Source organism: Mauremys reevesii, linkage group 4, assembly GCF_016161935.1.
Source record: "Mauremys reevesii isolate NIE-2019 linkage group 4, ASM1616193v1, whole genome shotgun sequence".
In the NCBI taxonomy this organism is placed as follows: domain Eukaryota; kingdom Metazoa; phylum Chordata; order Testudines; family Geoemydidae; genus Mauremys; species Mauremys reevesii.
In genome coordinates this window covers 66,277,642-66,304,128 of record NC_052626.1, presented here as the reverse complement: position 1 = coordinate 66,304,128, position 26,487 = coordinate 66,277,642, and the positions used below count along the sequence as shown (strand labels likewise).

The window sequence follows — 26,487 nt, the reverse complement described above, 5'->3', positions numbered from 1 at the left end:
GGATGGTTCAGCGAGAAAAGCAGGATCGGGCCCAGGTGGGCAGGCAACAGACAGAGAGATTGGAAAACAGGTTGGAAACTTTTAAGGGTGTAGCGGGAGGAAGGAGTAATTAAGTATAAGCATGGGGATTTCAAATACTCAGGAGGATATTTGGAATGGTGATTTGAATTGGTAAGTGGCTGCTGGGAGACAAGCAAGTGATTTGAGGAAAGAGCAAGTGATTTGAAGGAGAGTGAAAAGTTAGCTCTGTAGTTGCTGGAGGGAACAGCAGTTAAACTTTGTAAAAATGCTAAAGAGAAAAGTTCTTGGTATCTTTAAAATGTTTGTAAATAAATTCAGGCAAAGAAATTATTAAATTGCAATCATTTAGCTATGAACAATTTTGTTGAATTAGCTGAAGAATGTATACAGTGCTATGTAAATGAAAATTTATTAGGCTCTAAGGCACTATAAGTGGTGATGTTTTCTGTTAGTGTTTTAAGCAGGAGTTAAAAGTAAAAAGCACGCCAGAAAGCATCTTTATTAATGCAAGTTATCTAACTGATAAGGTAGAAGCCACTGAAACCTGGGCTGCCTATAAAACATATATAAGAAAATATGGGGTAATGCCCCTGTTTTGCCTGAAATCAACAAGGGTATTTGTATATTTTAAGCAATGATTGACTACCCAGAAGGGGTAGACCTCTGTTTTTGTCTTTCAGATAATCAAAGAAAACTAATGCCAGCTGAACAGCATTCAACGTACCATGATTTACTGGCACACTAAAAATTATGTTTTGTGTTCTATGTTCTGTCTTGTGGTGTTTGTCTCGTGGCCAGAATTGTTTTGTTTAATATTTTTATGGGATGGTCTGGTTTGAAATTAAGTGGAAGGGTTGGATTGGAATGCAGATACTTGTTTTGTTCAACTTAGAATACAAAGTGTTTGGATACATCAGAAAAAATGTGGTATATTAGAGTCTAATACATTTTCTTAAGTAAGAGAAAGAAACGTCAATGGCCAAATCTTTTAATTGAAAATTGTTTTTAAAATTTGCACACTAACAGTCTTTGGAAGCAAGGACACGAAAAGTTAACCCACTCCCCATATTGTACATGGGATCCTTCTGGCTACCTCAGACTTCTAGCCAGAGGGCTGGGGATGGTGGGAAGCTATTGGACTAGAGGTTGTACTGAATGAACTCATCAAAGTGGGTGTGCTTGTCCTGGCTTCTTGTTCCAAAGCTCTGTAATAAGGTTATTTTAGTAGAAGGGTATATGTGGCATACATTAACTAATAAGATTAATGTACTGTATAACGGCAATGTGTATGTGTTCTTTGTTAACAAAAGGTGTATAAGTAAAAAGTAAAAGTTTCCTTTGTAGGTTTAAAAAAAAAAAAAAAAGCCAAGAAGGGAAAAGGAAAAAGAACAAGTTAACTGAGAAAAACTTTAATTAGCAAGCTCAGTCCAAAAATGAGACACTGACTTCGTTCAAGGACACTGCTCACAGTTAAAACTTGGCTGATAACCCAGAAAAGGGGGGGCTTGAATATGCCCAAGTAGCTGTAAAATCTGCAAAGACACTAATGCAGTGTGTTAGGTTTATTTTTTCTCACAGGTAAAGAAGCACTACCCAAAGACCCTAGCAGCCGTGCCACTCCTTGGAACCAGGAGACTGGATCAATGTAAAAGTCCACCAACAAAAGACTGCTTTGGCTCCATGCTGGAAAGGCCCTTATTAAGTCCTGCTGACTACCAACACCGCTGTGAAGTGCCAAAAACTGACTGCCTGGACCCATGATTCTCACTGCAAAAAGACCCCTCCACATCAGGAGAATTCTCCTATTGATAATTAGCCTATTCTTTCTTCTAGTTCTACTGTGCTTCTGGACAGCAGGGAAAAAGGACAAGGATGCTGAACCACGACTGCTTCGGGAAAGAAGAACACACACTCACTCCACTGACATTGCCAAAGTGCAGGAATTCCTGACCAAAAAGGACATTGGGAACTGATCCTGGTGAAGACACAAAGAATTATACACTGGCAGGAAGAAACTTGTGGGACCCCTGATTTGGGAATGTGGTATTAATTGGATTTTAGGGTTTATTTTACAGGCTGCACCCTGTGTTTTGGATAAATCTTTCTGTATGTATTGCCCTCCCTAATTGGATTTTAAATGACATTGCCCTTATCCAGTTTTCAGATCACTTCTACATACCCAAATTGTTCACAAGGGGCTGCCGTTAGATTAGCACAACAGAGAGCATGGGTTATTTCCTCTGGAAAAAGGGAGAATTGACCAGATCCCTGTGGGCTAGGGCCAATAGTGCAGCAACCATTTGGAATATTCTTAAAAGCCAAGAACATGATAAGAAATTGGGCCAACTAGAAAAGGCCACTAGCCTTATTTCTGAAGTTCAGCTAACCCAAGTATAGGCTGGAGTTGGTGAGTTACATGTCATTTCCACCCTTAGTTCTATGACCCAGAAGTTACTGACAGAGATGGTATTGAATATCACTGAGGCTGGGAAGTCATTGCAGCGGGATCTAGTATGTTTGGAAATTCAGGATTTCCTGAATGACCAGTTGATGGCCATTCGGAGTGATCTTGAGCACCAGACTTGGCCCACTGCCCTTACAGACACATCAAGAACATCTGATCTGTGGTCATGAAGACATACTTGGACACTTTCTGGGTGGAAGTGTGTACATTTACAGTGCTCCTCCCAAGCATATGGACCGGTTAGGGTGGGTGTGGGCTCCCACATACCGAATCCTGCCGGATCCATGGGGAGGATGAATGTGGAACTGAATACCCCCTCATTAATAACCCCAGTTCCCTAAAGCTTAATTGCTTTTTGTCCTCAAAGTATGAGAAAACTCAGCCAAAAGTTTGTTGAGTATTCTCAAAGGGGGGAGAACTGTTGGAAAGCTTAAAGAACTCAATAGAACAAGGGACGTGTATTTACCTATGTCAGCTATTTTGCTTATTTTGTTTGGCTCCCCAAGTATATGCAGCTGCGTTCCCATGTAAGTTTCCAAAATATATAGTACAAAGGGTCAACGGATCTATCTTGTTTCCCCCTTAAAATGATATATGTATCCTGTATATCCAATTAGCCCCTAATAAATATATTACAGGTTGTATAGGTCAGCCAAATGACGTGGAAGGATGTAGATTAAGTTGTTTGTTACTGGTTATAAAAAGGGGCCCGTCTGGCCATGTAAGGTGTCTCTCTCTTCTGGCACTAGCCGATGAGAGCACCCGCTCAGCTGACTGATCAATAAAGGGAGTGGTACCCGTCTTCCTGTCCTCCGTGCCTCCTTGGTGTAATTAGGTAAGCTCCGGGGGGGAACGAGCCCTTTTGGCTAACACTTACCAATGTTACAATTATGTATATAATGCTGAGCAACTGAAGGAGAAGCAGTAATTAAGTACATACTGAAAATTAAAACCAGGGTGGATTTGAATCACTAGTGAGGAAAACTCGATTTAATCATGGATTTCTATATAAAAGTGCATTCTTGTTGGTTGTTATAACCTTAATACATATTCTTCACAACTCAGATGTAGGTTTCATTTTTAGAAGGTACACACTATACATTTTTAAAGTGATTTATTTTGAAAATTTTTCAGAATAGTTTTACAGCTATATCAGAAAATGAATGATTGGTTATTTCATTTACTAAAAAGTAATTGAAGCAGATATTTATGCAGTCACTGGGAGGTGAACTATCTCCAATTCAACAGGTTAATAATTAATATTTGGAGGATTTTCTTGCCATGCTGTATTAGGAGGAGATCATCACCAGACAGACATTTAAATTGTTTTATTTAACTAAAACAACTAAGTTATGTATTTGGATTTTTTCTTCAATAACAAACATAATATTTTAAAAAAACAAGCATATGAATTTTTGAAAAAATCAAGTTTGTTTTTGTTAAAATTGTTTTTAACTAAAAATAGTGAAATGAAATATTTAAAAAAAAAATAAATTGGCTATGTCAGCCAGGTCAACATGAGAAACTTAAAATATTGGCTTCTGCAGCTAACTCAGTCATCTTCACCTTCATTTTGCTGTTTGTTCATAATCCAGACAAGAAAAAACAAGCTTTCCTGCTTTTTCAGGTCCCAAACGATTTTGCAGTTTGGAATGAATTAGTCCAAAGGAAGAAAATATTCTTTCTACATTGGCAGAAGCTACTGCTGTTAAAAGTGAGCTTGTCACTTCAACAGTCTCTGAATCCAAGTGCTTAAGTGACTTCCACCAGTTCACTGGTGTGACTTTCTTTGAATCATCATCAGCAAACATTTATTTCTTGAATGGTTCCCCCATAGCTCTGAAGTTTATTATAGTTGACATTATTGAGGGATGATTGCTGGATGTCCATGTCATAGCCAACTTCTCTTCTTCAGCAGTTAAGGTTTGACCATGATACCGAGTATTGAGAATATTTGCAAGAAAATGAGCTGGAGGTAGTGCTTGTCCCATTCGGTTTTTTAATGCTTGTAATTTAACTCTATCATTGCATATTTCTCTTTTTAAGATCTCACTCAGTTCCTTCCAAATTTCAACAGCGTCAGCAGTAAAACAGGTATTTCCCTGCATTTTGTTCAAGGCTACAGAAATATGCTTCAGGATACTCAGCATGCGTTCAACATTTCTCTTAAGCCCAACTTTGAGAATTTTGGCTATGAGAGTGCCATCTATTTTTTCACGATTTTGTTCCCAAACGGTCATCAGATTTGGCCAGTTCTTGATATAGTGCTCAAAACAGTCCAGTACTGAGTTCCATCGCACGTCTTGTGGGAGAGTTAGCTTGGTTCCTCCCATTTTTTTTCAGAGCAGCTGCTGCAAAGTGGTTGTTATGGAAGTATTTTACAATTTCAACATTAGCCTTTATTTCTGGAACACTGAAGTCTTAGGCTAGGAGGTGCATCAAATGAGCAGTGCAACCGTATGTTATTAGCTTGAGACTCTCTTCTAAATAATTTCTTCTCATCTTGGATACATTTGCAGCCTTGTCTGTGACCAAGCTGCATACTAGATATTTGAATTTTTTTCCAGTTTGTTATAACTTTTATTGCTACTTCTTGTAAGTATTCTGCTGTGTGTGCATTTCCTGATGTATCAATTGTTTCTGTAAGGAAGACATTCCCTTCTTCTGTTGTTACACAAGCACATACAACAGGATCATTGTGGACATTGCTCCAAACATCAAGACTCAAGTTAACAATTTTACCCTCTAGACCAAAAGCACACTGCTCAACTTCTCTTTCATACACTTTATCAGCAATTTGCCTGTGACATCTGCTCTGTTGGGTGGACTGTATCCTGGTCTTAATGACTGAACCATGTTAATGAAGTGTGGGTTCTCAATAATACAGAAAGGAGAGTTTGTTGCATAAACAAACCAGGAAATTTTTTCATCAATTACCTCTTTTTGTAATCTGCTAGTTCTTATCACAAATTTATCTATGGTTGTTTCTGGATGATGGTGCTACAGACTCCGGCCACTAGGCCACGCTGCCCTGTGCAAAAGGCTGCTTTATGGACTCCAGCCGTTAGGCCCCACTGGCCTGCATCAAAGGGCGGCTCTGTAGACTCTGGCCACTAGGCCACGCTGCCCTGACGGGCTGCTTTATAGACTGTGACAGACGGGCCATGCTGCCCTGACCTTAGGGGCATGGACCGTCACATTCAGACATGTTCCTTTCATCACCTTCACCACAGCTTCCTCCTGAGAAGGAACACGTCTCATGATGTTGTTTCATTCCGGCAACCAAGGCCTTGCATTTCTTTGTTGCACCGTTTGCATTCTGCACACATGCCTGTCTTACCCACAGGTAGAGGAACTTCATTAAAATATTCCCAAACTGGGTCTCTTTTATGGCTTGCAGCCATTACAGGTTTTCCCTTCTAGTGAGAGAGTAGTATGGTAGATGTATGGGGTGTTCAGGGAGGGGTAGCACCTCTGGTGTAGGGGCATGGCGTGTCCTTCCAGGGCAGCTCGTCCACCTTTGGTCCCCACCTGTCACTCAGCTCTCACCTGTGGCTCCTAGTAGCTGTAGCATGCGCAGCGGCCACACCCCGGGCAACAGCTTCGACAGGCTGGCCAAACCAGGTTGAGGGTAGCCTTCGGGCATAGACCTACGGTGAGATAGGGTCTTGTCTATCCCGAGCATGTGAAGACAGACTCCGGTGGATTGAGCGGATGAGACCTTTCAGAATAGGACCAACGGTCATGAAGGCGGTTTCTGCAAGCGATGTGGTATGCTAAGAGCACGGCAAAACGCGAAAGATGCCCTGGTCAACCACTGCGCCCAGCCCATCTCCAACCGTCTCGACTTTTGTCCTGCCATTGGAGCAAGATGGAATCTGGGAAGAGAGAGTGAGGCTGACTATGCGCACTTCTCCCTCACTTTAATCCAATTCACGCACAAGTCTTGACATCCCTCCAATTTCCGTAAACCTTAAAGTCCTGTGGTGATGGGCGAGCGACGAAGCAGCAGGTGTGGATACACTGGGAGCTGTAGCCGCGGACCTGCACACAGGCGGCTCAGGTCTAATGGTTGTCTTCCTGCTGACCGAAGCAACAGCTGGATTCGGCGTCTACCTGAGTGACTGAGCAGTCCTCTTTAGGACTGCACTGTTCACCTCCGTAGTAAGAGGAAGGGGCTAGAAAAGGTGCCCTAAACATCGTTTGCTTCATAGAACCCTGGCCAGCTTACCGCGGCTGGAGGGGATCCCATCTTATGCGGTCGAACAACAAAATTTCAAATAATAAAACGTAAGGTGACACCACTCATTATTGGTACATGGAACGTACGCACGCTTCAAGACAACCCCTCAGCAGATCAACCAGAAAGAAGAACAGCCCTGGTCGCCAGAGAGCTCGCAAGATTTAACATCGATATTGCGGCCCTGTGTGAAACTCGTCTAGCCAACGAAGGTCAGCTCACAGAAACAGGAGGTGGCTACACATTCTTCTGGTGTGGACGCAGCAGTGACGAACGTCGTGAATCTGGAGTTGGCTTTGCGGTTAATAATCATCTTGTCCGCAAACTTGCCAGTTTTCCCAAGGGCGTGAACGATCGGCTCATGACACTGCATCTTCCACTACCGAGAGGAAAGCGAGTTATACTAATCAGCGCTTATGCACCCACAATGACGAATCTGGATGAAGTAAAGGACAAGTTTTATGAAGATCTTGATGCCCTACTCTCATCCGTGAAGCACACTGACAGGCTGATTCTACTTGGCGATTTTAACGCGAGAGTAGGTTCCAATCACTCTGCCTGGGATGGCATCATTGGAAAAAATGGAATCGGCAAATGCAACAGCAATGGCCTACTACTATTGAAGACATGTGCGGCTCATGATCTGATCATCACCAATACCATCTTCCGCCTGCCCACTCGCAAAAAGACGTCCTGGATGCACCCACACTCCAAGCACTGGCATCTCATTGATTATGTCATCGTGCGGAGGAAAGACAGACAGGATGTAAGGGTGACCAAGGCCATGCCGAGTGCTGACTGTTGGACTGATCATAGACTTATCATCTCTAAATTAAGCCTTTACATCAAGCCAAAGAGACGTCCGCAGGGAAACAAAGTTGTGATGAAAGAGATCAACATCAGTAAACTGAGGAACCCCAACACAGCAGCTTCACTAGTAGAAGATCTTGGTAACCAACTCTCAGAGCAGCAATTAGAGGAAAATGTTGAGAGGAACTGGGAACGCTTCCGAAATATTGTGCACTTTTCTGCACTGAAGGTTCTTGGACCCTCACATAGGAAACAGCAGGACTGGTTTGATGAAAATGACAAAGAGATCAAGGCTTTACTTGCTGAAAAGCACCGCCTTCACTGTGCTCATCAGAATGATCCGTTGTCAACAGCTAAGAAAAATGCCTTTAACAACATTCGCAGGACTGTACAGAGCAAGCTTCGCAAGATGCAGGACTCCTGGTTGAGTGCCAAAGCAGATGAAATCCAGAAGTTTGCTGACAGAAACGATGCCAAACGGTTCTATGAAGCCCTTAGATCCTTGTACGGACCTCGGCCTTCAGGGAGTTCCCCTCTCCTGGACTTGGATGGTGTAACTCTCATTACTGAGAAGACTCTGATTCTACAGCGTTGGGCTGAGCATTTCCAATCCGTACTGAACTGCCCATCTTCCATCAATAACGAGGCGATTGACAGAATGCCCCAGACGGATATCAACTACAGCCTGGACGTTCCACCACCAGAGACTGAAACCCTCCAGGCCATTAGCCAGCTGTCCAGTGGCAAGGCCTCAGGATCTGATGCAATTCCAGCGGAAATCTATAAGGATGGTGGTGCAATGCTTGTTGACAAACTCACTCAGCTGTTCCAGTCCTTCTGGAATCAAGGGTCCATTCCTCAGGAATTGAAAGACGCGTCCATCGTACACCTCTATAAGAGGAAAGGAAATCGAAAAGTTTGCGATAATCAGAGAGGAATATCACTGCTTTCTAGCGCAGGTAAGATCCTTGCACGAGTGTTGCTGAATCGCCTGATTGACCACCTGGAACAGGGTCTACTTCCCGAGACACAGTGCGGCTTCCGCAAAGAGCGTGGCACTGTGGACATGATCTTCGCAGTCCGACAGCTCCAAGAGAAGTGTCAAGAGCAGAATCGCGAATTGTACACCATCTTTGTGGATCTTACCAAGGCTTTTGACACTGTCAGTCGCGAAGGTCTGTGGCGCATCATGTCGAAGTTTGGGTGCCCTGACAGAAGTATCCTGATGGTACGTCAGTTCCATGACGGCATGACGGCTCGTGTTCTGGACGACGGAGAAGCTTCAGAGGCCTTTCCCGTCACAAACGGCGTCAAGCAAGGGTGTGTGTTGGCACTGACCCTGTTCAGCATAAAGTTTTCAGCTATGCTGTCAGACGCCTTTCAGAACAGTTCCTTGGGAATCAGCCTGAGATACAGGACTGATGGGAAACTGTTCAACCTGCGAAGACTCCAGGCTGTCACCAAAATAAAGGAGACTGTGTGTTAAAGTTAGACTCAGGACTCACAGTTTGTCAGACCACTCTGTTTTATTAGCACAGCGCTCTGCTAATAACACCCAAATAATGTGAGCACCATGCAAGACACAAACTATCTTATTTATACAGATAAAGGGTGAGAACTTAACAAGATAACAAAGGAAGCAGAATCAGATAAGTTTACCTGGGCTAGGCATGCATATCTTATTTCCTTACTAACTATTACCCATCTTCTGTTAATGTTTCGCCATTAGCACCATTGTTTATGCCTAATGTTTCTTTTCCTGGCACCTGTATTTCAACATTTCTTATTTCTGCTTAAAGGTACATACAACATTTCTTTAATCCATTCTTATTTTTACAATATAATTTGACGGCTCGTGTTCTGGACGACGGAGAAGCTTCAAAGGCCTTTCCCGTCACAAATGGCGTCAAGCAAGGGTGTGTGTTGGCACCGACCCTGTTCAGCATAATGTTTTCAGCTATGCTGTCAGACGCCTTTCAGAACAGTTCCTTGGGAATCAGCCTGAGATACAGGACTGATGGGAAACTGTTCAACCTGCAAAGACTCCAGGCTGTCACCAAAATAAAGGAGACTGTGCTACGAGACCTCCTTTTTGCTGACGACTGTGCCCTAAATGCTGGATCAGAGCAGGAAATGCAAGCTAGCATGGATAAATTCGCAGCAGCATGTGACAACTTCGGCCTCCTCATCAACATAAAGAAAACTGAAGTGTTGCACCAGCCAGCTCCGAAAGCCCAACACCAAGAGCCCATCATCATAGTGAAGGGACAAAAGCTGCAAGCAGTGGACCAATTTACATACCTTGGCAGCACCCTTTTTCGCGCAGCGACAATTGACATCGAGGTCAATTGCAGAATTGCCAAGGCAAGTTCTGCATTTGGCAGACTGCTGACCAACGTGTGGGACCGCCGTGGAATAAGCCTTGCTACAAAGCTTAAAGTCTACCGAGCAGTAGTGCTAACTACCCTGACGTATGCCAGTGAGACTTGGACTGTATACAGGAGGCATGCTAGGCAGCTGAACCACTTCCATATGACTTGCCTCCGCAGACTTCTGAGGATCCAGTGGCAGGATAAGGTGCCAGATACAGAAGTCCTCTCTAGAGCAGGCCTGCCGTCAGTTTACACTCTGCTCATGAAAGCCCAGACACGCTGGGCAGGCCATGTTGTAAGGATGCCAGACTACCCCATCCCCAAACAGCTCTTCTATGGTGAGCTGTCTCAAGGAAAGCGATCGCACGGGGGACAAAAGAAGCGATACGAAGACACGCTGAAAGCCTCTCTTAAGTCCCTGGATATCGACATCACCTCCTGGGAAACCTTGGCACAAGATCGATCGACATGGCGTACGCTGATCCACCAAGGCTGCCAGACATCTGAAGCCAGAAGGATAATCATAGCACAAGAGAAGCGAGCACTTTGTAAAGCTGGAGCTGCAAATGCTGTAACAGTGGTGCCCACACATGTCTGCCCGACATGTGGCAGAACATTCCGTGCCCATATTGGCCTTGCCAGCCACCTGTGGACGCACTGTGGACAGCTTACAACCTGCAAGATGTCAAGGTCTTCTTTGAAAAACGATAGACGAACATCATCATCAGTATGGTAGATCTCAAATCAGTGAAGACTACACTCAGAAAGACCTCAAGACTTCTGGAATATGCTGCTCAAGCAGTTCCACTTCTGTTTCTACTGCCTGTCCCTCCCTTCTCACATTTATCTCCAGACTTCTTCTCCTCATCCAGATCTATTCCGCCCCCAACAATCTTCTATTCATTGAACTTTTTGAAACTTTGCACTTTTAGAGAGAGGTAAGGGATTGGCCCTGTGTACACAAATTTGAAGGACAATAGGGTTGAGGCCAGTTATTTCTTACCTCTATATATTTAAATGAATGAATGAATGAATAAATAAAACATTTTTGCTGTTAACAAGCACGTTATCTCTGGAGACACAAGTCCACAGTTTGAGAACTGCAAAACTAATCATCTCTGATATCTTCTAGACTGAGCACTGAGTCCTATTGGGTTGATAGAAAGATTAACCTATATAATCTATACAGAAGCCCCTGGAACCCCATAAAATTGGGTCCCTAATCCATGAACTATTGGAACTAATTTACAAAAAACTCTTCTTACACATTACATGAATATATTGTCTCATACTATAGAATTAGAATTTATAATCCCTATTCCATGATGAGATATCTTTGAGCTATAATGTATCCTAATTAAAAGTCTTTAAATAGGCTTTTCCTCAAAAATCTGTTATAAATTTAAAAAAATCTGATTTAAAAAAAATCATTGATTTTTATCCACCCTGATTAAAACATACTTTAATCACCCCAATTCTAGTAACCTGCAAATTGCTGCCTCACATTTAATCAGATGACCCAGAATACCCTATGCTGTGGACAACCCAACTGGAGAACAGAATCAACTTGAAAAGCTCAGATAAACCTGTATTTTTTTTTAAATGTGAGAAAGCTGTTAATATTTTACACTTTACAGAATGTGCAAGAGAAGAAATTTAAAAAGGTTCTGAATTCATTACATGCTGAAATGTCCCTCTGATTAATTATTTTGAAGCACTCAACATATGGATCTAATGGTGGTATTTTTTTTTACATCTAAAGGTCAGCTTTAAAAATAAAAACTAATAATACTTATAATTTATACAATACTTTGCATACTAGTAGCACTGCTACCATAAATACCCTCTTAAATGTTCCAATCTGGATTATTCCTGTATGCATCAATGATTATATATAAAAACTCAACATTTTACCGTACTCATGCATGCACAGAAGACATGTTGCAAAGTAGAATAAAAGAATGTGACATAAGAGTACCATCTGTCACATAAACTCAGCAACCTCAGTAAGCGTTTTATGCAAAAACAATTGACATTATTCTCCTTAACTTTATTTTTAAATCTACCCATTCTCTTCTCCGTTGAGAAGTGTGTTATGCAAACAGTTATGGATGGCACGGGGCTGATTATTAAGGCTGCATTTCAGATGGAGGATGCTAGCGCTTGTCACCAATTAAAACTGAGTTGTTCACTGATGGCCTGAGAACTCCCTGACTTACTGCACTTCCCTGAGTTATCCTGAACAATCTAAAGCAGCCACCCTTAGTCTCTTGGGTTAGCAAAATAACAAGAGGCAATTTCTCTGACATCGCCTAGCAATTTGCTATATTATAGAATTCCCGTTGCTAAAGAAACTCATTCCTGCTGCAACACCGATTGTGAAAGCCAACTTACAAAATTACATTTCCTTTGTCATAAATCCCTAAATTAATCACATCACAATATTCAATACTGGCAACTCAGATCATGCACTGGTGAAAAGAAAGCAGGAAAATGTTATGAAATATATTACTGGAGCGGTAATATGATAATTTTCAAGCCAATCTTCTTCAAGACAGCTGCTGCCAAAGCCTCAAGCTATGTATTGTGCAGCTGCAAAACTGGAAGTCATATGAAATATTTTTTTTTGTTTGTGGTGATCAGAGTTAAAAGGTTTTGGGGGTTTCCTTTTTTAAAAACCGTTGTGTGTGCAGTTCAGTGCTGGTGAGAGGTGCCGATTGGACAGTCCTGGAGAATGAAGTCCTTAATTTATCCACTAAACAGGTGCAGCATGGGCAGCAGCACTGCAAGCTTCCATCCCACCAAAACAGCTATCTGGTTCAACTCTGACCTGGAGGGACGCACCCCTAGGGCAAGGCGATAGTTTAGTCTCCATGGTCATTTCAAATCATTGGTCCCTATGCTGTGACTGCTAATAAGGGAGACAATTAGTGCCAGCTGTAGTGGTGGTTTTGTACCATGAACATTTGTGTAAATGGGAAATTTACTGAGACTTCCAACTCATTTTATATGAACAGCCTCCAGATGGTAACGTATAGTCCAGGGGCAGGCAAACTTTTTGGCCTGAGGGCCACATTGGGGTTCCGAAACTGTATAGTGGGCTGGGTAGGGAAGGCTGTGCCTCCCCAAACAGCCTGGCCCCCACCCCCTATCTGCCCCCTCCCACTTCCCACCCCCTGACTGCCCCCCTCAGAACCCCCAACTCATCCAACCCCCCCGGCTCCTTGTCCCCTGATCGCCCCTCCCAGGACCCCTGCTCCTAACTGCCCCCAGGACCCCACCATCTATCTAACCCCCTGCTCCCTGTCCCCTAACTGCCCCGACCCTATCCACACCCCCACCCCTGACAGGCCTCCAGGATTCCCACGCCTATCCAACCCCGTTCACTGACCACCACCCCCAGAATCTCCACCCCATCCAACCACCCCCTGCTCCCGTGACTGCCCCCGGAACCCCCCTGCCCCCTATCCAACCCCCCCGGCTCCCCACCCCCTTACCATGCTGCTCAGAGCAGGACTGGCAGCTGCACTGCCTGGCCAGAGCCAGCCACGCCACTGCACTACCCGGCAGGAGCTCGCAGCTCTGCCACCCAGAGCACTGGTAGCACGGTGAGCTGAGGCTGCAGGGCAGGGGGAACAGCAGGGGAGGGGCTGGGGGCTAGCCTCCCCGGTAGTTTGCCCACCTCTGATTTAGTCACTATAGATTAAAACATGCCACACCACTAACGCAAGCAAGTAGCAGTAGTAAAGGAAATACAAAGTATAATTTGACAAGATAGATAGATAGATAGATATGAGGTGACCCAGTCAATTTTTGTGTGCTAAATCCAAGTGCGAAGAGAAATGGGACAGAGAAGTGGATTGGGGATGAAAAATCACCTCACACAAGCCTCATTTTTCTCCTCCCACCTTATCCCTTCTCCCCTCTCATTTAAGCAGAAATCAAGGTGGGATCATTTAGTCTGGTTCTCCTCCCCACAGAAGGGGGAGGGTCTCTAATTCAGGACCCTTCTTTTTCTCTTTGTGGCAAAAAGATTAACTTGATTTTCATTACAGGCTATATAGCCTCCTTTTGAAAGGTGCTCAAGTGCCTTAAAAATATATATTTGATGCAAAGGACAAATTAAGAAAAAAATGTTTAGGAACTGTGTGTTAGCAGATGACGACCAATAGAGAAAGGAGTGAATATCATTACAGTGCATAAATACTTCTAGCTTAGAGATCAGCAATAGCCTCTCTTCTGCTGCCACCTACCCAAGCTGAAAACAAGGGCCAGCCATGTTGGGAAACCTACTCCTTAGCAAACATTGCAACCTGTTGTTCTCTGACTATTCTGCCTCCTGCAGCCACTGCCAGCAGAATTCTTCTGCACTGTTTATACACAACTAGAGAGAAACACAGCAGGGTGTGTATGTGTATTTCATGAGCAGATAAAATATACCAAGTAAAGGGCCATACTGACAAAATGCTGACAACCCTAGGGCAGCAACTTGGTTTAAGAAAAAGGAGCAGATTGTTCTATTCAAGATTGGAGGTAATGGCATTCAGGCCTCAGAGATTGCAGGTCTCAGCACGCAGTTCTCCATCTTGATCCAAGCAACCAGCTCACCTGGATCAGTATGGAGCACTGCATATTGGGACCTGACCTCTGCAGGCCGCACCACTATATTCAGTGTAGTAAGATGAGGCTCTGAAACATAAACCCTTGCATCAGAGGCCGGGTATGAGACCTAAGGCCTGAACTAAAGTAATGGTCAAGACTTTGTTAACATAAAAAAAAAAAAAGTTAAACTGTGAGTCAGAGGCAGGCCCTGCTCACAGAAGCTGGCAAGAAGGTGGCTGACTGTGTATATGTGCACTTACCTAAAAGTTACTAAGCACTAGTAAGATAAACATGTGCCAGGATGGTACCAGAACATTCCGGTACTAACACATTCCACATAGATAATAAGGAACAGGCTGGCCCATTCTAAAGACAGGGTCAAAAGGATAATATGATGGATAGAGTTGTTTTGTTCGAACCAACATGCACCAGGAGAGAGGCAGCACCCTAACATGCAGAGGGGTTGCACCTCAATACGTCAGGAGTGACGTGCGACTTGTTTGTACCTGTGTATAAGAATGCACCCCTGAGTGGTTGTCTTTTGTCTGTACCTAGTGAAGAATCCCGCCACTGACTGAACTGGTCCATTGTCAGGGAGCACATATATACTAGCAGAACTGTAGACATCTGATCCAGGGAGTCAGAGTCTGTGTTTCGTTTGACAATAAACCTGGCCTGGTGCCTTATCGGAGTCTGTGGTCCTTGGGGTTTCTCTCGGGGTCTGCTGTGCCACCTATCTGCACAGAGCCGGGGCAGCACACAGAGGAAACACACACGCAGCCGACTGTTATCATCACTGAACACAGCGGAGCATCATACCGGTGACGCCTGACGACATTCAAGATGCGAATGGCTGGGGGCCACATTGTAAAGCTCTGTTTTGTCACACGCTGTAGACACTGCGGTCTATTTTTTGGCAAAAAATCTTGTTTATTAAAATGTCCATTTCTTAACGTATGGGAGAATGCAAAAAAGGCATTTAGTAGAAACCAATTTCAGAACAGCGGACACAGCAACCCATATGTTCCTTTGTGTAAGCATTAGCAAAAGCGGACTTTTTCAACCAGACTGTTGTCATTTTGCATTATACACGGTGCTTGGACTGGTCAGGTGACAAGGGAATTTCACTCAGCAGCTGCAGCTGTTTGGAGAACAAATATGCTGTGGTGGTCAAGCGAAGCTTACTGTTACCAACAACACTGCCCCTTTCTTTAAAAATAAATAAATAAATAAAAAGGAAATCCTAGTACCATTTTAAAAACTAAGTTTACTGCCACCCATAGATCATAGGTGCAAATCCAGCTAAGGTTTACTGTGACCAAGGCTCTTTCCATCTGATCGCTCATTAGTAGTTTCTGAGCATGAAAAGATGTTGGTATAAGTTCAGTTACCATTAGACTAATAGCTATATTACAAAAACACAAAAAGAAACCATCACCACTGTTGCCATTAACTGTCCCCCTAGTTGTCAGTATTAGGATAAGGCTAAAAACTCAATGAGCCATGGGAACAGAACTAACCTCCTGCCCCTTTCTGTGGTTCCACCTGATGAGGACCGAGACATATTGCAGGGCTGTACAGAGGAAATGGGGCGGAGGAGAAGGAAGCCAACATCGCCACTGCTCATGTGTATATTTTCTGAGGATAAACAGAGGACTTCAGTCTACATGACTCTCAGGCTGGCCCATTCTACCAGCGCTAAATTCACACACGCACAATCTAGTCAAAATGAAGATGGGGTCTTATTCACAGAATAAAACATCACCACTTTGTTTTGGGAAGACATTCATTCAGAAACTCACACACATGCCCTAGACCTAAATCAACGCACTGAAGGACTAAGGAAAGACACTGTAGGTGAGCTAATTCAGGCAGCCGTACTAGTTTACCAAACTAAGACCAGAGTCGAACCAGCCATAGCAGACCATTCAGGTATGCACACTAGCTTCCAGCATACCATAGGCCGTTTCAAATGATGGTCTCACATGAAGCGGTACCATACTCCAGAAAGGATGCAGCTGAATAAGAGTTTAGAAGCAGTGGTGCAGCAGGGACCCAGTACACAAACTCATCTCATCATTAGATTAGAGGAGCACTGCTTGGAATAATAGCCACAGACACATAACAGTGACAGCATATGAATCAGTGGTTGGGAGAAATTGTTTTAAAGACTAAAATAGCATTAACAAAAGATTTTTATCCTCTATGTGCAGCACTAGTAGGTGTTTGTTTACATATACATCAGTTTATCTACAAGACTCAGAAGCCTGTTTGGGTCTCAAGTGTAAGCATTAAGGCCCATTTGTTCTTCATCTACACATTCTAGGCATATGAAGGTTTCAAGTCACTATGTTTCATACAGTAAATTGTATTTTGAACAGAAAACTCACATGAGGCAATAAATATAAATTCCCTGAAGATTCTGAAATTTTTAGTGGAATGCTGTATGTGAGTTTACGGGTGCCATGATGCTGGCAGAGCATCAAGAAACAGAGGAAATGCTCCTTGTGTGTTTGTAATGGGAGTTTTGGCACTTGATGCAATAGAAGACAATGTAGTCATGATCTGTGTACTCAGAAATTAACATCAGCAATGTCCCTTAGAATCTTTATTCACAGCAAGAATCTTCCTCAGTTGTAGGATGTGCCATCTTCACTCAGATCCTACAAGGTAATGGAAGTGAATTGTGCTCAGCATATTACAGGACCAGGCATTCAGAAATTCACCTACTTTTTGGAGTCTGAATCCACTTCATTAAGAGATCCTCAGATAGCCATTTATTTAAGTACATTATAAAACAATGTACTTCACCAGACCATTAGGCCTGCAATAGACTGCCCACCCAAAAACACACTGCATGGTAAAAAGGCAGGCTCCAGAATGCAGACAAAAATCTTTCTGAACACTAGTCAGAGCTTCCAGAGGACCCACATTTCAATTGGCGATAAAAATAACCTCAGTAAATCCAAACTGTCCTGCCAGCAGAATGTTTATTACATTTAAACAGACAAATAAGTCTTTAGTAGGAGCCTTGTAGACCACTGTCATTCCCCTGATGGTGCTTAGAAGTACTGACCACTTATCCCAATGCTGCTGGTGTGTTCCTCCCTTGCTGAACTCTGTTCTCTGCTCTGTATGTGACATAGACAAAGAGCAGAGTGCTGACCAATAGAAACACACAAAATGGCAATGCAATAATATGCACAGCACTTTCAATGCAAGAGGCAGAATTCTGAGGAAGAACGGGAAACACATGCAAGGTATTGCCAAAAGGCATTTTTATTATACCTCTACCCCGATATAACATGAATTCGGACATAATGCCATAAAGCACCACTCCGGGGGCGTGGGGCTGCACACTCCAGCGGATCAAAGCAAGTTCAATATAACGCGGTTTCACCTATAATGCAGTAAGATTTTTTGGCTCCTGAGGACAGCGTTATAGGAAGATAGAGGTGTACAGCAAAGGGAGAAACTGATAAATGTAAAGAAGACAGAAGAATCTACCTTTATCAGGCTGGAAAGTGCAATAGTTCAAGATGCTACAGTTGAGACTATATCTCTGTATGCAATAAAAAGTTAGAATTCAAGATGCATTTTAAAAAAGTCTACCTGCTATGACTCAAGTTCAGAGCCTCAAGTTTGTTTTTCCTCTTACAGTATCTGATGGCAGAGCAAGAAGAATCATAAGAAGCTCCACATTTATATTCCTTATACAGCTTTAGGTGCTTAGAAAGTCATTGGCTGTAGCAGACAAATGAACCATTAACTTGACTCTTGGCTACTACTGTGAGTGTAGGAGGTGATTTGCAACATTCATTTTAAAACGTTATTTGTAATTTTTAAGTCTGAGTATGTATTTTCTTAATCATTTGGAAAAACAATCTGTATTTGTCTGAAGGAAATGCATTTCCAGTCACCTTTAAATGTGTTAATTGCACTGGAGAAGTAATCTTACATGCTCAGTGTCTCAGAAGAGTGTATGGTGCCAGCTCCATTGGCAATGGTGCCAAAGAGCCTTGCTGGCACAGTATCATCTGAAAGTGTCACAGGAGGAATGGGACACTGACAGACATATCCCTATTCAGGCAGACAGAGTTGTCTGTGGAATAAGAAACACTGACTGAAAGCCAGGACCCTTCCTCTGTAATGGAGAACCAAGTGTCATACTGGCCTGCATGATAACCTGCGGGTGGTAATGAAAGAGTTAATCCCCCTGTACCTTTCTGCAATAGGAAAGGGAGAGATATGGATACAGCAGGAAAGAAAGATAAGTAAACTAAGTGGATACACAGGCAACACAGCCTCCTTCCTCACAATAGCAAGTACAAGTTACATCTGCAAGGTCAGTGGAGTTCATTCCAACATCTACACAGATGTTACCATCTTAGTGCTTCAGGACTCTATACCCTCTAGCATTCAAGCTGCTAAATGCTGTTCCATGCCAGGTTACATCACTTTCCTAGGCACATGTTGCCTTATGCCAGGCACTGGTATCACCACATGTCAAGTTTGTAGAATTGAAGAAAATGAGATTCACTGATTTATCTTGGGGGTGGGGGTGGAGATCTGTCCCTGTTCATTCCATTGATTTGTTAATTCGCACTCTCTACAGTCCAGCTGGTGTTGGGAAGAAAACACTCTTTCCTGCTAGGATAATATGACTGAGGAACTCTGATGATCATGCTACTCTCAGGGGCTGATAATTTGAGGCTTTAAAGATCACTTAAATAAGAAAACCTCTGACTCAAAACAGATCAAAATTATAAATGCACCCTGAAAATGGGTAAATATACAAATGTCTTTATTCAAAATTATATATATAAAAAGACCAACTGTCTTTAAGATATTATCTTTTTCACTCAGATCTGCAGAAAGAGTGGCAGATTAGACTTCAAGTTGTAAAATGAAAGACAATGAGGTTCATTTCAAGGCACTTTGACTGTATTTTTAAATGAATTTAGTGCTGATGAAAGGACTGACAGCCCTCATGACTAAAGACCTCTTTTTATCAACAAAGCAAGTATGGCACAGGACACAACATTCCAAGTTTTCATCACAGTAGACCAATGCTATGTAACAACAACTTCTGAAGAAATTAAGCATCTATTCTTTTTGTTTGCAGCTCACAGTTGGTTTCTTCCTAACTATGCACACAGATCCAGTGCCACTGCTCCTAGCTTCCCAGACAGTGTAAGAGTGAAGTTAATAAGATTCTGTTTAGCTTCACTGATGCTATTCAGAACTCCTTGAGCAGCTGTGAAACTAAGAAGAATCATATCCTCACCACTCTCTTCCTGCATTGGAAAGCTCTGGAAAGCAAAAGAGAGGGGCTCTGAAGTATGTACATGGGGAGAGAAACTTTAAAGGGGAGAGGCTAGGAAAGAGATATAGTATGAGACCCCCACTTTCCCCAACCAACAGTAAGGCATCCCCAGGGATAAGACCTATGGTTATTAAGTGTTAAATTTGTTCATAGCCTTTTATTTGAAATTTCACCTTGTTGTTACATTAAGGAAAAGGGGATAATTAGGAGCCCGATTTACCTTCTTTACATCATTGTTTTACATATCTATCAAGTCACCTCTTTGTCTCCACTGTAAAAGGATTAAATTGTATACTCTGATATCTCCTCAGACAGAAGCCCTGCTGTGGGGCTAAGAACTGCTGTTGCCTTTCTCTGATCCCCTTCCATTTATACTTTATTTTAGCGTTTTTGAGATGTGTTGACCAAAACGGAACAAAGTTTTCAAGGTGAGAGTATATATTTATATAATGGGATAATATCAGGATTATTTTCCATCCTGTCCTTCGCTCACCTTAAAAACCTTGTTTGCTTTGCTTGACCATCACAATGCATGTGTGGATCTTTTCACTCAGCTGTCCACATTACTGGCTAGGTCTTCCTTTTTGAGTGAAAAGGAATGAGGGCTACTTGTGGCACCTTAGAGACTAACAAATGTATTTGGGCATAAGATTTTGTGGGCTAAAACCCACAAGTAGTCCTTGTTCTTTTTGCTGATACAGACTAGCACGGCTACCACTCTGAAACCTTTTTGAGTGATTACACTTAAAACTCGTTGGCACATTTGAACACTTGAATTATTTCTGCCAATATGCATTCTCTTACACTTACCTATACTGAATTTGAGTTGACATTACCCTGCCCAATTGCACCACTGTTTGGTTACTCTTGAGTTTAATGCCCTTTTCTAATCTTAGTTATCCTAAATAATTGTGCATCATCTACACTTTTGCCACATCACTCATCTACCTATTCCTTCATTTAAAAGTACAGGCAGCACAAAAAGCCATTGCAGAGCTACAGCTCAGTAGCAGCTAAACCGAGGTCTCACACACGCTCGGCCTCTACACCAGCGGTTCTCAAACTTTAGAAACTGAGAACCACAGTTTTGATTTAAACTTTTGCCACAGAGCCCCGAGCCCCCCACCCCTCAGACCTCCCCCCCGCTTTCCTTGTCCTCCACTCCCAGCACTAGTGCTGCAGCACAGACGCTGCCTACATCCAGGGAAGGGCACTGGAGCTCAACCTCTCATTCATCAACCTAGCGGCGTCTATAGCGGGAGGAGGGTTGGCCCATGTGCCTCACCGGGCTGAGCGAGGCAGGTAAGGCTCTGTGTGAGCGAACACCAGCAGCACCATCTGCTAAGTGCCGGATTTACACAGACCCAGTTTCCAGCTGCGCGCCCGGAAAGTCTTTCACAGACAAATCGGGGCTCGCCCGCCTCGGTTAACGTCTCCCAGGGTCCGGGGCCGCACAGGAGCCCGCCGCGGGCCGTCCGCTCTCAGCGCCAGGGGCTGGCAGCTGCCGCTCGGCCCGGGGTCAGGGCCCCGCCAGCAGCGACCCGGCTCCGCGCCGAGCGCCGACCAGCGGAGAAGGGGCGCCCAGCGCTCTGCTCGCAGCGGGGCTCGGAGGCGAGGTGCACGGGGACGGCGCCCCCTGAGCCGGGCTGCCCCGAGACCGGAGCGGCGGGGACGGGAACCGAACCGGGAACTCCCCACCCGCGGCACGGCCTGGGCGCGGCAGAGCCTCCCAGTGGCGGGGGTCACGGGCGGCCTCGCTCACAGCAGCAGCCGGCTCCGGAGAGCGCCACCGGCCCCGCCCCCTGCCGGCCGCCAAGAGCGCCACTGGCCCCGCCCCCTCCACCAGGCCCCGCCCCCTGCTACTCACCATCATGGGGACCCCGTATCGCAGCGTCTTATTCTTCGCGAGGGGTCGCAGCCTCTCCAAGCCCCGCCGCAGGCTCCGCGCCGCCGCCTCCTGCATCGGGCCCCGCCCCCAACACTTCCGGGAGGCGCGGTCCTTTCAAAACCAGCCCCCCCGCGGACACCGCGCCCTGAGCAACTCGGTTCCGCCCCGCTGCAGGGAGGGGCCACGCTCCGCGCAGGCGCAGCCACAGCATGACGTGAGCTTCGGGAACGCGGCCGGACAGACCCGCATCTAACCCTTGGCACCTGCTGCGGGGCGCCCCGCTCGGGGTGGGTGTAACATTAAACTGCTTCCGGGGTAATTTGCGGCAGGTAGCGGATTCTGCAGGGAGCTTCCCCCTGTCGCAGCGAGCAACTTCCGCCGGCTTCGGCCTCGCTGCAGGGGTGGGCGGAAGTGGAAGGGGGATTGTGAAGCAAAGTGTGGCCATGTAGACAAGCCCTGATTAACCGAAGGGGAGGGAATAAGGGAAATGGGGGGGCGGGGAAGAGACTCTGTTAATTCCTTTAGTTGAAAAGGCTAAAGTTGGTCCCCTTTGTCATCTACACACCCTGCAGGCCTCAGCCCCTGGGATGCACGTACCTCTGATAGCAAAGGAGCAGTATTACCAGTGTGGGAGTTGTCAAGTGCACTTATTCCTGTCCATGTCTTGACATCTGAGTCACCATTATAATCTGTGGCCTCACTGCTAACCAGGTGTGTTTTAAACTGGGGGGTATCTAGTATGCATTAGCTATTCCACTAAAAATAATGGGGAGATAAGTCTCTTCAGTTTCACCACAGGGTATAAACTAGGTGAGGTCAACATTATGCCTCTCCCCAACCAATGCAAAGAAGTAACAGAATAATTCATGTAAAAATCTTTGATTTTGGCAAAAAGTAAACTGGTCAACAGGACTTTATTTTTAAAGTGGAAACCTCTTTACCAAGCTGCTGCTGCACCCTCTGTAACTCTCACTCTGCCTCCTCAACTCCTCCCCTCTCCTTCCTGTTTCCTGTCCTTTCAGACTCCCAACAGCCAGTGGTCCCAGTTCTAATAATCACAAGCACCATCTAAACACCACAAGAACACCACCAAAATGTATCAGAACAAAATAGGCAGCAAACCTAAAGGCTATAAAATGAAATCTTCAATTAGAAATGTAAACAATTCAGTAGAAAAATCAACATGTATGCAGCAAATGAAATAATAGAAGAGTAGTGTCTGTTTCAGTGTTTGCAGGATGAGAATTACTTACAGAAATAAGAATTTTTAATACATTTTAAATTAAAGTGTGTGTGGCAGGGGAACCATATGTTACTTTGGAAGTCCAAAGTGGCATTGGCTGTTATAGTGGGATTCTCAAAAGCCTCTAGGTCCTTTTGTCCCTCAGAGAATATTTGGGAACCAAGTTCTACACACAAGTGGTGATATGAAAAAGCACTAGGGTACAGGATAGAGAAGCAAAACAACAGTGACAAATATCAGAGGGGTAGCCATGTTAATCTGGATCTGTAAAAAGCAACAAAGAGTCCTGTGGCACCTTATAGACTAACAGAAGTGTTGGAGCATAAGCTTTCGTGGGTGAATGCCCACTTTGTCAGATACATGTAATGGAAATTTCCAGAGGCAGGTATAAATATGCAGGCATGAATCAGTCTGGAGATAATGAGGTTAGTTCAATCAGGGAGAGTGAGGCCCTCTTCTAGCAGTTGAGGTGTGAACACCAAGGGAGGAGCTATGGACTGTAGGTGATGGCCTGTGGAGTTCTGTTGGTTTCTTTCTTGGGCTTGTCTTGTAGCAGGAGGCTTCTGGGTACACGTCTGGCTCTGTTGATTTGTTTCATGATCTGCCAACAGTGACAAAGGTGATCCCCATTGGCAGATCAAAAGTAAGGTGACCATTTTTTTCAAATTTAAAACCAGGACATTTAAAATAGCATGAGTAATAGTCGCTGTCGTAGAATATAAATTGAAAAAATATTGCGGAGTATGCTTATCTTTTTTTTTCTTTAAGTGAAAGAATACAATAAAATGTACTTCTTTTATTTATATTATATATTATGAAAGTAATTTTGCGAAAAAAATATTTGATATGGGTAGATTAGTACATAATTGTATACTTAGGATTTTGGGATCCAAGTAATAAAGAAACAAGTGTAGCAGTAAAACAAAATCGTTTTAATAAAAAATGGTACAAAAGTACTTAATCTACATTCCTAATTTTGCTTCTTATATTTTTGTGAAGAGTGGATTGATTTTAATAATAATTTGTTTTCCTGGATGTTTTTATAAAATTCCATGCAAGTTTGGTTAAAATTATATTTAGTAATTAGCAAACATTTCAAAGTTTCAACATGTACTTGAGTGTTATCACTGGACCAGATATTGTTCATCTAAGAAAAAAGACGTTCGGCAGGTGCATTGGTTCCTGGTAAACAGAGACAATATTCTACCAATTTGCCAATATTTTTGTAGGAAACATCATTTTCACTGAAGGCTTTGAATATTTCAATCCATCTGTTCAATAGTGGTACAGAATTTTGTCTCCAGTGAGTAATTTTTTCATCTGTAATGTAGCGCAGGACAAAGCAGGTTTCATCAAACAGTTCATCTTCTACTAAATTGATTTCAGAAAAATACTGAAGAATGTAATCACTGCAAACTTGAATGTTGTCATGGGTGAGTTTAGTGCTTAACAAAACCCAATTGAATTTTTCGGTATGCTTAATAGGTCCTTCCCATTCCTCTAGATATTGAATACATGTGTCATAAAATTCTACCACTTTTTCTTTGAAAATAGCAGGTTTTAATATGCCTTCTTCCTCAAGCTGCTTCAAATTTTGCCGCACCTGTAACGGCAAGAAAATGTTGGCTTTTCTGTCAGCTAATTTTGTTTTTAAATCACTGTAAATATTGCTAGTTTCTATAATAGAAATCTCCTGTCCTTCTATTTTCAAAATAGCATTGTGGAACATTGATGACACGTTATGCAAAAAGTAAAGCCAAGACTCTGTCTCTGAATTATCAAAATAATTTGTGATAATTGTGGGGCTCTTCTCGTTTGAGGCAAAATATGATTTATGGGCAGGATATATTTGTAGGACGCTCAATCGCGGTCATGCGCCAACCATCATGTGACACTGTATCCCAAGACTTTCTTATATTCGATGTCCACGAATTCACAAAATTCTTTCAATTCATTAACGCGCACTGTATATATATAAAAGTATGAATAAAACTTAGTGATGAAAGTTTGCACATCAATTGGTACACAGTCGCCTTTAGTTTGTATAGCATTGTTCAAAATATGAGCGGTACAACCAATTCCCACAAGCTCTCTTCCACCCAAATTTGATTTCAGCTTGGTAAAAATGTTATTTTTCCCACTTCTTCGCATTCCTTCAAAGTTAGTATTGGTGTTGTCAGCACAAAATCCAAGTACCTTGGTATCTAAACGATACTTTTTTAACACTTCCAAAATATAATCAGTAACTATGTCAGATGTTTCGCCTGGCAAATCTCTTACTTCCAAAATTTTGACGTGTATTCCAGACTGGTATGAAAAATATCTTCTTATTATGGGAATCAACTTTACTTCCTTGTGGTTTGATGCATCCGAATAAATAGAAATAAAATTTGCAGCATCTAAATCCTCTTCCAATAACTGTTTCGCATAAGGCACCAGCACATCGGTAACTATTGCCTCGCATTTTGTTCTAGAACATGTAAACCTGGCATCAAAACATGTTTTAATCAGTTTGCAGGTACAATCCATTGATCGGAATGAGTGATTATGCATTACTGTGTGGTACGCCCATAAACCTTCAGCTGCAGCTAGTTTTCTTTCAGCATCTTCAAATTGTTTTTTTCTTAAAATATGATGTCACACTCGTACTTGCAATTGCTGCAGACACGGCCCGTTTATGTTTGACTGTTTGTATGTGGTTTTCAATGTCAGTTTTTCCACTGTTTGCAATAGAAAATATACTTCTGCATTTTACACATTCCACCTCACTATTGTCATTATTAGTACTTGCTTTGATGAATGTATATTTCGATTTTAACTTGTCATTGAAGACGCACTTTCGTCGTTTTGGCGCCATGGGTGTCCAAAAATAAACAATTATTACAAACTTAGTCGGATGTCGGTCTTGGTCCGAGGGGGTGAAGTCACCAGTCCAGGATCGAGGGGGGCGAAGACGCCGGTCCTGGTCCAAAGGGGCGAAGTCATCGGGTCCTGGCGAAGCAGCGAGGTGCGCCGTGAAAACGGCGGAGTGAAAAGCTCGAGTAACCGAGAGAGGGCGGAGCTCTGAGGGCCAGTGTCACGGTCCGAAGATGCCAGATCACTGGTGCCTGTCTTGTGCTGCGGAGGGCCTTTTATAGTCTGAAGCTAACACCGAATTGGTCTATTTTGGCAGGCTCTGTGTGATGACATCATCATCGAGTTCCCACGGTTGGGCTGTATGTAATGCACGGGAGTATTATCGAAGAGTCGCCGCGGCCACAATATAGTGAGAGTGCGTGTGCTGAATGCTGAGTATTGCCGAGATCCAACGACAAGAACCGTCGTGTAAAATAAAACTAAAACTAGGATAAATTAATAAAATTGATTTAGGCTGGTTTATCAAGGATTGATTTGATGTACTCAATCTTTTGATAAATTAATAATTTTTGATTTTGTAGTCCTAAACTGTACTGGTTACATCTCACGACTAACCAGACCACTGTCCAAAAAACCAGTACTGTACTGGTAAAACCAGTACGTAT

At 43.4% G+C, this 26,487-nt stretch overlaps 1 protein-coding gene across 2 annotated transcripts in view; it reads right to left on the bottom strand.

Annotated features, from left to right (window-relative positions):
• The window catches only part of LOC120405129 (cytochrome c oxidase assembly protein COX16 homolog, mitochondrial), a 73,592-nt gene extending 51,620 nt beyond the window's left edge, over positions 1-21,972 (bottom strand). Inside the window, exon 1 of one of the 2 annotated variants that reach the window (XM_039538425.1) lies at positions 21,703-21,972. In XM_039538425.1, the coding sequence (XP_039394359.1) occupies positions 21,703-21,798 (96 nt within the window). In that variant the 5' untranslated portion in view covers positions 21,799-21,972. The remainder of the gene's footprint in view (positions 1-21,702) is intronic. The other variant, XM_039538424.1, reaches the window with a different exon arrangement.
• Between the last annotated feature and the right edge of the window lie 4,515 nt (positions 21,973-26,487).